The sequence below is a fragment of the Ovis canadensis genome, chromosome 2 (assembly GCF_042477335.2).
Source record: "Ovis canadensis isolate MfBH-ARS-UI-01 breed Bighorn chromosome 2, ARS-UI_OviCan_v2, whole genome shotgun sequence".
In the NCBI taxonomy this organism is placed as follows: Eukaryota; Metazoa; Chordata; class Mammalia; order Artiodactyla; family Bovidae; genus Ovis; species Ovis canadensis.
The window spans coordinates 82,960,150-82,970,796 of NC_091246.1; the positions used below are offsets into that span (position 1 = coordinate 82,960,150).

General features: G+C 41.4%; 1 protein-coding gene across 1 annotated transcript; it reads right to left on the reverse strand.

Annotated features, from left to right (window-relative positions):
- Positions 1-535: 535 nt before the first annotated feature.
- Positions 536-2,858, reverse strand: LOC138433607 (outer dynein arm-docking complex subunit 4-like). Its single transcript, XM_069576574.1, is given in 3 exon segments — positions 536-1,891; positions 1,894-2,390; positions 2,392-2,858. Coding segments are annotated over 3 exon segments (2,022 nt in total). The 3' UTR covers positions 536-833.
- Between the last annotated feature and the right edge of the window lie 7,789 nt (positions 2,859-10,647).

Here is a 10,647-nt window from a genome sequence, read left to right on the forward strand (position 1 = left end):
TTGTTTAGGGTAATTGATAGATACATATAATAACAGATTTTTATTTCTTCTCATCTGTCATGAAGGTTTTAATGATGCGGGATGTTTTGCCCAGAGGAGTCTATTTCACTAATGCCAAAGAAATAAGTCCATCTACTTAATTTTGCATTAGTAAAGCTCAGTGTGTTTTGCATGGCTCCTCCTGTTCATATAAGTTAGCAGATAGATATTTGATCGATTTTCTCAAGGGGTCACTTCTTTGTCACAATCCAATATTGCAAGTCCCTGTGATCCTCTTTTATCCAGTTGGTGCTGTTAGGAACCTCTGAGCCGTAAGTCAGCCAAAATGATAAGGGTCCAACTTGCTCTATTCTGGTCAGCAGGCCAAACTTAAGCCAGCTGTCCACTTGCTTTAAAAATAACAAGTAAACAAACAAAACAAAATGAGAAGACTTGAAGATCATAAAAACAGTCTCCTTTCCAAACTTTTAAAATTATTTACTTTAAACTCTAAGGTTTTTTATTATTTTATTTTGATTATGAATTCTTCCTGCTAAAGAACAGAGCTATATATTTGGCTCCCTGTCCCAGAAAAGAGTAGAATTTTTGGCACTGAATCATTATAACAACATAGCTTTCTAGTTCAAGCCTACCCATTCTCTAGCTTAAAGAGACATTTACTTTTTTTTTTTTTTTTTTTGTAAGAGTGAAAGATACACATTTAAAGGGAAAACAGTAATAGAGACAGGGTGACCTGTGGGACCCAGTCCACATAAGAGACAAATCTCAGCTTGAATGTCCAGTTTAGTAAGACCTCCATGGTCCCTGTGAACACCAGCCTGCTGATCCTAATGCTACTCAGTGGGTTCATCTTCCTTTTCATCTTTTTCTATTTTTTCAGAATTTTCTGTTATTTCCATTTCTTTTGTTTCTCCTGATTCTGTTTTCCCAAGTGCTTCCAACTCTCCTCCGTCAGTTTTTGAAAGGCTCTTCTCTAGTCCTTCTGATTCCCTTGGGCTTGATTCATCTGAAAGGTTTTGATCCAGTTCTGAAGGCCTCCTGTAAATTTCCCTGGTTTCCTCTCTGTTCTGTGCTGTCCTGCCTGGTTCCCCAAACTGTCCTTTGGCACTGTCTCCTGGACCTCTCTCCTTCGCGCCCAATTCTTTCCTCCATGAGGCTTTTTCTGGGTCTTCTCTCTGCCTGTGTTCTGGCTGCCTAGCTGTGACCCCCAAAGTTTCCTTAGACAAGACACCTTCAGGCTGTCTCTCCTGCTCCCACTGCTTCATCACCTTCTCAGGTTCATCTTTGGTTTTCCTCGTTTCCTTCTCCTTTGCTGTCCGTGTTTGATCCAACATAGTGGCATTTTCTTTCTCCTTCTTTTCTTTGAGTATCTCCCTGTAGTTGGTTTTCTTCAGCTCTTCAATGATGCCCTTGTTAGCATCATCCAAGGCGTTGATGATGGCCTGCTGCGCCTCGTTGTTATGGACCAGCTTCGCTCTCTCCAGGGCCTTCTCATAGTTGTTCACGGCCGATTCGAAGTCCCTCAGCTTCACTTGTGCCTGCGCCACCAGGACACTGGCATTCAGCTGCCATTCCATGTCCCCTTCTTCCTCGGCGCACTGTTGGGACTTCTCACCGTAGCTCTGCGCCTCCCAGGCCTGGTCTAGCTCCAGGTAGCAGCGGCCAATCTCATGGAACAACCAGGTCTTCTCCAGGGTGGTTTTGGCCAGAGGGATCTCCTCCCATGTGTCAATGGCTTGTTGGAATTTCCCAACTCTGGCAAAAACCCTGCCAATGTTGTCCAAGGCTCTGGACTTGGCATCAGGAAGATCGTACTCCTTGGCGATCTCCAGGTCCTTCCTGTGGCTCTGCAGGGCCGCTACCATCTGCCCCAGCTCAATCTGGGCATTCCTATGCAGCTGTACAGGTTTCCCACCAGTTCATCCTTGTTGGGCACCTCCTCTTTGTTCCATTCCAGTATCTTCTTCAGCACTTTCTCAGCTTTCTGAAGGCTGCCTTCAGCACTGCCGCTAGTCAGCAACATGTCAATGTCCTCCAGACTCTTGAGGATATAGTGGGTTGTCTGCGAGGGACGGCGTTTGCGGTCCCGCAGCTACTTCTCTTGCATCAACTTCCGGTCCCGCTCCCTGGTGTAGATGGGTTTTTGCTGCCACCAGAAGTCACTGCGTGTGTCCAAGTAGTTGATGCCTGTCATGATGAGATCCTCCACGGTCAGGCCATGCTTGATGGTGCCTCTGATCAGATCTTCATCCAACAGGAGCTTCTCCAGGTACTCCTTGTCCACGTAGAGTTCACCCAGGAGCTGGCGGACAATCTTCTCGCTCTTGAGCGAGCCCTTCCGCTTGCTCTCTCTCTTGGGGTGGTGTACGAGCTGTCTCACGGGATGAGGCTCGCATACTCTCAGCCTGCTTGCTTAAGAAGGACAGATCCCCTTTGTTCTCCAGTTTAATAGAAGAGGGACTTCCTACCGAGTTGTTGATGGCTTCCTGGGCTTTCTGAATTCCAATTTTGAATTCCCGATCAGGCCTCAGCTTGTAGCCCCGATGGTAGAAAACCAAGGCAAATTCGAAGTCACCCATGGTGTACAGGGTCTCGGCCTTTTGTAAAATCCCCTTGCAGAAAGTTGGGTCTCCCTGGAGTGAAGCCTCAGCATCTTCCAGGGATTTTTCCAGCTCTCCCATCTTGAGGAAGCACTTGGAGCGGGCAACCAAGCAGTTCTTATCTCCGCTCTGAAGGTGAAGAGCATTGCTGAAGCTATGGGCGGCTTTAGCGTACTCCCCGCATAGATACAGCCGCTCGCCCTCCGCCATGTAAGATGGAAAGGTGCTTCGCAAGACTTCAATTTCTGGGTCCGCCATGGTGACGGAATTTGGAGACGCTGAAGCGGAGAAAGGAAGGAAAAAAAGCGAGACATTTACTTTTAAAGCAAACCTAGGCAATGGCACCCCACTCCAGTACTCTTGCCTGGAAAATCCCATGGACGGAGGAGCCTGGTGGGCTGCAGTCCATGGGGTCACTAGGAGTCAGATACGACTGAGCGACTTCACTTTCACTTTTCACTTTCCTGCATTGGAGAAGGAAATGGCAACCCACTCCAGTGCTCTTGCCTGGAGAATCCCAGGGACGAGGGAGCCTGGTGGGCTGCCGTCTCTGGGGTCACACAGAGTCGGACATGACTGAAGTGACTCAGCAGCAGCAGCAGTAGGATCCTTATGGCAGAAAGTGAAGAGGAACTAAAAAGCCTCTTGATGAAAGTGAAAGAGGAGAGTGAAAAAGTTGGCTTAAAGCTCAACATTCAGAAAACGAAGATCATGACATCCAGTCCCATCACTTCATGGGAAATAGTTGGGGAAACAATGGAAACAGTGTCAGACTTTATTTTGGGGGGCTCCAAAATCACTGCAGGTGGTGACTGCAGCCATGAAATTAAAAGACATTTACTCCTTGGAAGAAAAGTTATGACCAACCTAGATAGCATGTTGAAAAGCAGAGACATTACTTTGCCAACAAAGGTCCGTCTAGTCAAGGCTATAGTTTTTCCAGTGGTCATGTATGGATGTGAGAGTTGAACTGTGAAGAAGGCTGAGCGCCAAAGAATTGATGCCTTTGAACTGTGGTGTTGGAGAAGACTCTTGAGAGTCCCTTGGACTGCAAGGAAATCCAACCAGTCTATTCTGAAGGAGATCAGCCCTGAGATTTCTTTGGAAGGAATGATGCTAAAGCTGAAACTCCAGTACTTTGGCCACCTTATGTGAAGAGTTGACTCATTGGAAAAGACTCTGATGCTGGGAGGGATTGGCTCCAGGAGGAGAAGGGGACAACAGAGGATGAGATGGCTGGATGGCATCACTGACTCGATGGACATGAGTCTGAGTGAACTCCAGGAGTTCGTGATGGACAGGGAGGCCTGGCGTGCTGTGATTCATGGGGTCGCAAATAGTCAGACATGACTGAGCAACTGAACTGAACTGAGGATCCTTAAAATGAGAGGTGGTAATACTGCCTGATAAACAATCAGTCTGAGGATTAACCCACTAAGCAAGTGGCTTATGGTGAATAAACTGGCAACCTGGAAATATATAAGGATCTTATAATTTATACACAATGCTTTTTTGCCATCATTCTTGAGGTGGTAGAAATAAAAAAGTGAAAAACACAAATATTGGCTCTAGAGACTTCAACCCGGTAATGTTACTGGGAGTAATTCTAGAGTCACTCTGCCTCTTCACTCTCTGCAGGCCTTTTTAAGGTTTGTTAATTTTGCCTTAGAAGTGATGTCTGAATCCATCCCTGTTTTCTCCATTCCCCCCAGCACTCTTCACAGGCACTTAGAAAGCACTGCCACAACTTCCAAATGACTTACCAAACACTAGTTTCACCAACCTTTGGTCCCATAGTTTGTCAAACTGTTTTTAGCTGTGGAAATTCTTGGTCAACCTAAAATCTTATGTGAATGTTCAATAGAGAAATCAAAAAGGAGATGCTTTGTTTGAAGAAAGTTCAGTAGAACCTGTCCCATAGGATGGTTTGAAAGTCGATGTTCTACTCCAATTCGTTTTCTAATCATGGTGTCTATCAAGACTCATCTGAGAGGCACAACCTACATATTTCCTGGCCTGCTCCCAGTGAGACTCTTCAGTAAGTCTGGGATTGGACTCAGGAATCTTCATTTTAACAATCATCTCTGGTTCCGTATTCATTTTTGAGAGGGACTGCCAGTTTTATCCATCTTCTTATCTTGATTGTGTTACTTCTCTACTTAAAGAATCCCACCAGCTTCCCAAGTATTAACTGTTGGACAATGTATGAGACTAGACCCTTCAACATCTGACCTCCATCTGCCTCTTAAACTCTCTCTGAGTACAGTTCCACTGGCCCAGATTTGTCATTCTTCCTCGAGCACAGCTTGCCCTTCATACTTTGATTCCTTTATACACTCACTTTCCACCACCATCTTTCCTTTCATGCATTGTTCCTTTATATGTTCACTTTCTGATGCCTGAGATATTCCTGCAGTTCATTTAAGGCCTAGTACAAATATTGCCCTCTCTATAAACCCTTTCCTGATCCTTCTATTTCCAGAGTTAGTTAATCACTTTCTCTTCTGGGATATTCAATTTATGATAGCCCTTTCACTTTGTATCAGAAAACCCATATTTTATTTAAAAAATTCTTCGCACTTATATCAGATTATGGGATTTCTGAAGCCAGAAGATGTCATCATAATCATCAGCATTTCCATAGCATAGCAAAATTTGGGTATATGGTAGGAGAGCAACAAATATTAATCAACTTAATTAAGCAAACATTTGCGTCATACAGTAGAATAGTAGATAAAACACTGGACATGAGTTTCAAAGATCTGAGTTACTTTGCTCATCTACAACTTGGTAATTTTGTGAGCACAAGAAAATGATTTTATGCCAAGACCTGACAACTTAGATTAAATAGATAATTTTCCTTAAAATCACAACATTCTAAAACTGACAAGAAACAGGAAAAATATGGGTATATTAATTGCCTAATATGAATGAATGCACTTATATCTGGCAAGGAAGTTGAATTTATATTTTTTCCTAAACTTCTCAAGGAAATTTCAAGTCAGGATAGTTTTGCCAGTGAATTATTTCAAAGATTTGAGGAAGAAATAATATCAATCTTATAAAAACTATTTCAGAAAACAGCTTTGGGGAATACTCTCTAACTTACTGTGGTATCCATATTATTATCCTGATACCAAAAGCTGATTTAAAAATTATAATACAGCAAAACACCTAATGGAATGTAATTTATACAAAAATCCTTGGTAATATATTAGGACATCAAACCCAGCAATATACAAAAGGGGTATTACCTGATGCCCATGTAGAGTTTGTCCAAAGAATGAGAGATTAGTCTGCACTTCATCAATAAAATACACACTTAACAGACTAAAAAACAAACAAAAAAAGCTATATGATCTCCTTATAGATGTACATAAAGTGTTTGCCAAAATTCAATGCCAGGCAACATTAACAACTCTCAAAACTAGGAAGAGGAAATATTTCTCAATCTGATATGATAGTTTCAGCAAAACCCTATGATCACTGTAACTAATGATAAATATTGAACAATTCTCCTCCAAGATGAAGAAATAGCCAAGACTGTCTCCTCTGACTGCTTCTATTCGTCATTGTACTAGCAGGAAAGGCAGACAACGGTGGTAGGAACAAATAGATTCATCAAGACATGCAAAATGTTTATAAACACTAAAGCTGAGTGACCATTATTTATGACAAGTATGTAATACACTCTACTTTTATGTATGGAATTTTCCATAATCAAAAAAATGATTCTCTGTAAAAGGGCTAGCCTTCTTTATTCTGTTCACTACTCCACACTGCCTTCATAAAGGCTTGAGCTGAGGTCTGAATGAAGGAGAAGGCCAAGAAGAAATAAAGGAAGTAGAATAGGGCAGAAACAGAATAGAAATGAGAACAAATTTTCTGTAAGATAAAGGTAGATGCCTTTTCTGAAGAAGAAGGTACGAGTTGTAGAAGAGAGGGGAAGATGCATAGGGTGGTTGGAAAAATGGTGTTGAACTCAGTCATTAATAACCTTGGAAGCCAAGCAAAGAACAATTCAACTTCTTTTTCCTTATTTCAAGTGTTACCTCAATCCATCATGAAGTATTTAGTGAGAAACTTCAAAGGCCTAAGGAACAATATACTTCAAATACTGCCACAATAAATATCAAACAATAACAAACCACACACAAACCTCTTTCCAAAAAGACTAGTGTGGCAAAAAGGAAAAAAAAATAATTAATTAATTAATTAAGAACTCATCTGCCACAAGCAATTATTGATTCAACAATATTTCAGCATGACCAAAATTTGGCCTTCCTTTGGAGTTCACTGTTTTGGTGACATATGGAAGATATAATAATGTCAAATCCTGTAGATTCTAAATTCACCAGGATTCAATAGAAGAAACAAGTTGGCATATTAGGAAGATGTTTCAGGCCAGATGGACTAGAGACTGAACACTGAGTCCTCCTTGTCATAAACTTAGACAGCTGTTCCATGTCAGCACATGTGTAAATGCACAAGATAATGTCTCCCCGGAAGTCTGGTGTCATTAAATGCAGTACAGGAGCACAGGGAAAGGTGACATTAGGGAATTAGCACAGTGCCTGCCACATAGAAGCGTTTTCTTTAACTTTGACTCAGTTATCAAGTCATCGGATCCCTTGTCACATCTCAGAAGCTGACTGTCATAATAAATAAGAAGTTTAATGGCAAAGCACCCCACTGGTCCCCTCCACTTGTTTTCCCTCTCTTAAGATGGCCCCCACTGCGTACTTGCCCCTTGTAGTCAACCATGAAAGGCCAAACAGACCTGAAGCCCAATTAGAAAGCTTTTTCCACTTACAAAATCCTACTCAAGGAGAATTCTTGCCAACCAAAGACTACCGCTGTACTTCTTCTGAGCCTATAAAATGCAGTCTCCTTTCTAACACCTTCTTATGAGATCTGCTGAAACAAAAGTGACTACAAATGAGTTCCCTTGATGCAAGTTTATGAGTAAATAACCATTGTTAATTTTTTCCTGACACAGTTTTGTCTCTGACACGTTGCTTTCTCCTGGCTCTGAAAAAACAGGGGATAAACAAACCAACCCCATACAGTGCAGTGTGGTCTCCAGAACATTGTTCTTCCACCAAAAGAGGTTCTGAAGCTTGTTTGACACTGTACACCGCATATGTTCTCACACCTTAGAGTGGTCATTAGGATATGAAAGGTCTTTTGTTTAAGCTCATATGTTCTAAGTTTCTTTCACACCAGGGAATCCTTTTTTCTCTCCTACATAATGCTGTAGCCAACTAATCACCAAGCTCTTCATTCTGGGGTCACTATCAAGGGCTTAATAACATACCTGGAGTATAAAAACTAGCTCGTTAGAGTAACATGGGTACAAATGAAGGATAAGTTAATAGAGGAAAGAAAGAAGGAAAAGGGGCTGGGTAGAGGAGTCAGTGGAATGAGAAGCAGTTTGGACATATGTGGGAAGAAATAATATAATAGAAAAATTCATGTAAGTCTTTCCAAAATCCTATTAGGTTCAGGGATATTGCATTGGGATCACTGAAACGTCAGTTATTTCAGTCCAGCAGAAATTGAACCCCTTACCCTAATTTTTTGTTAGAACTAGTTTTCGGTCATCCTTTAGGCCTACATGAGGATACATTTCAAATTAGGGCTTTGAAGAGCACTTAAACTTACAAAGAAAAGAAATTGGTACATTGCAGTGTCAAGCTAAATAGATGATTTATTGATACTTTTTCAGCACTACTTCAGGTTATTTTTTGTGGCATGCATCCAAATAGAATAGCACCAAGGTATTCATATAGGCTCTGATTTCTACACAACTCTAGTATCTGGCAGGAGCTATTTGTATGCCATATAACCTTTTCCTCTAAAGGGGGTATTTCGTCATCATTTAAGCTGAAAAGTTAATCAGTATGTGGATATTGAGGACTTATCTTTCTCTCCAGCAGCTTGCATTGCTGGAGGCAAGCAGCCTAACAATGACCTTGCATTGCTCTACTTTGGAGCCATTCAGGCAGAATAGATGCCACCTGTATAGGATAGTGTCAGTCATAATCTTGATAAGTTGTATGTGCACTGAAGGTCTTACCCAACAGAAATGTGCGTGTTACTCCATTCAAGGTCACCATACTCCTCTGTGCAAGTACTTTCCTATGCAAGGTGCTAGACTAGAGGGCAAGAGGTGGGGTAATCCAGATTACCTTTTTGTCAAGTCATTTGCCCATGGGGCTGCGTAGGCCCAAATTCCATTTTTTCTCAATTAGCACAAAAGTGCCAAGCAAATGAGCAATAGCCCAGACTCCCTCCATTCATTCACTCAATATTTTCTGAGGACACATTGAGCATAGGCTCTGTTGTGTATATTGGAGAAGATACAAAGATGAAACCCAGCAGTCTAAGGTAATTGAGCAGGTACACAAATATAAAGTGAAAGAAGACCAAAGTAAAAATGAATTATTAGGAGTGGGCCTTGGATATAATATTAGTCTCTTCTCTGAACTTTGATCATCTTTCTCTTATCTGTCTCATTATTGGTATGAGAGGTCAAGAGACTGGTATTAACTTACCTGGTCTTGTCCCCTTTGCTACTGTGTTTCTAGCATCCCAGAGCTTATTTATCATACCTCTGTCTCACAAAAGGGACTCTCTATTGTATTGTGACCTAGACTAGTGGTCTGCAAACTGTTTCTGTGGCTGACCAGACAGTAAAGATGGGTTCCAACTACTACTTAACTCTGTAGCAATAGGCAGAATTAGCCATAGACAATACATACACAAAGGAGCACAGCTGTGTTTCAGTGAGACTTTATGGATGCTTAAATTTCATGTAATTTTTAAGGTTATCTTAAAAATTAAGGTTTTTTTAAAAATTTTCTTAAAGGTTACAATATATTATTCTTCTTTGGATTTTTTTCAACCATTCAAAAATATAAAAGCCATTCTTACTTCAAGGGCCATAATAAAACAGGCAACAGGCTTCCTCCTAGCCCAGAATATATGTAGGAGACATAGTCGCAACCCATAGGGAGCAAGCAAGTTGGGTAAAACAAAGGAGAAAGGAAGAGTAATGGATAGAAACCTGTCATTTGTAAATCTGTTGGGAAGTTAAATCATATATATAATGTGCTTGCACTGAACTCAAGAAGTTTTTTTCTGTGCAGAACTGGCATGGTAGAACAAGCAAATTTCATGTGAATGTTAACAACTCTTTTCACACAATTAGTTCTAGGTTGGTGAGAATACTAGCTATTCACCAAAGCTCTAACTCCTTTTCTTTATGGCCAAGCTTAGAATACATCTCCCAGTCACACTTGCACTTAGCTGTGGCCAGGTAACTGATTGTCAGAATGGGACATCAGCCAAAGTAAAGTGAAACTGTTAGCCACTCAGTCATGACTGACTTCTTGCTACCTCATGAACTGTAGCCTGCCAGGCTCCTCTATCCATTGGATTTCCCAGGCAAGAATACTGGAGTGGGTTGCCATTCCCTTCTCCAGGGTATCTTCCTGAGCCAGGATTGAACCCCGATCTCTATCCTGCATTGCTGGCAGATTCTTTACCATTTGGACCACCAGGAAAGCCCTAAAGTGAAATGAATCATCACTAGAGGCTTTTGCTTCCCTCATCTATTAGCTGAACATCAGAGAAAACAGGGTTTCAGCAGACGGTGGAGATGAAAGTTTGAAGGAGACTTGGTCCTTCAAGGAAGACAGAGAGAAGAGCTTTTCACTGACCAGGATCATCTATCAGAAACCAATATAATAACAGGCAACGATTTTGCATTTGAACAATTATGCATATAAATTTAGTCTGTTATAGCATCCAATGCTACCTTAATTTACTGTCAAGTAGGACCATGTCTTATTAACCTTTGTGCTTCCAGCATCTGTCTCATTGCTTGGTATGTAATTGTTGACTAAATGACTGATAAACCATGAAAAAGCATCATTGCCATGTTGTAGTCTCCTAACTGCCCCTGAACTCCCTTCATCTCTTCTTCTGAATGGTACCATTGCCCTCATATTGCCATTTAGTCACCCAAGTTTTCTGTATTTTT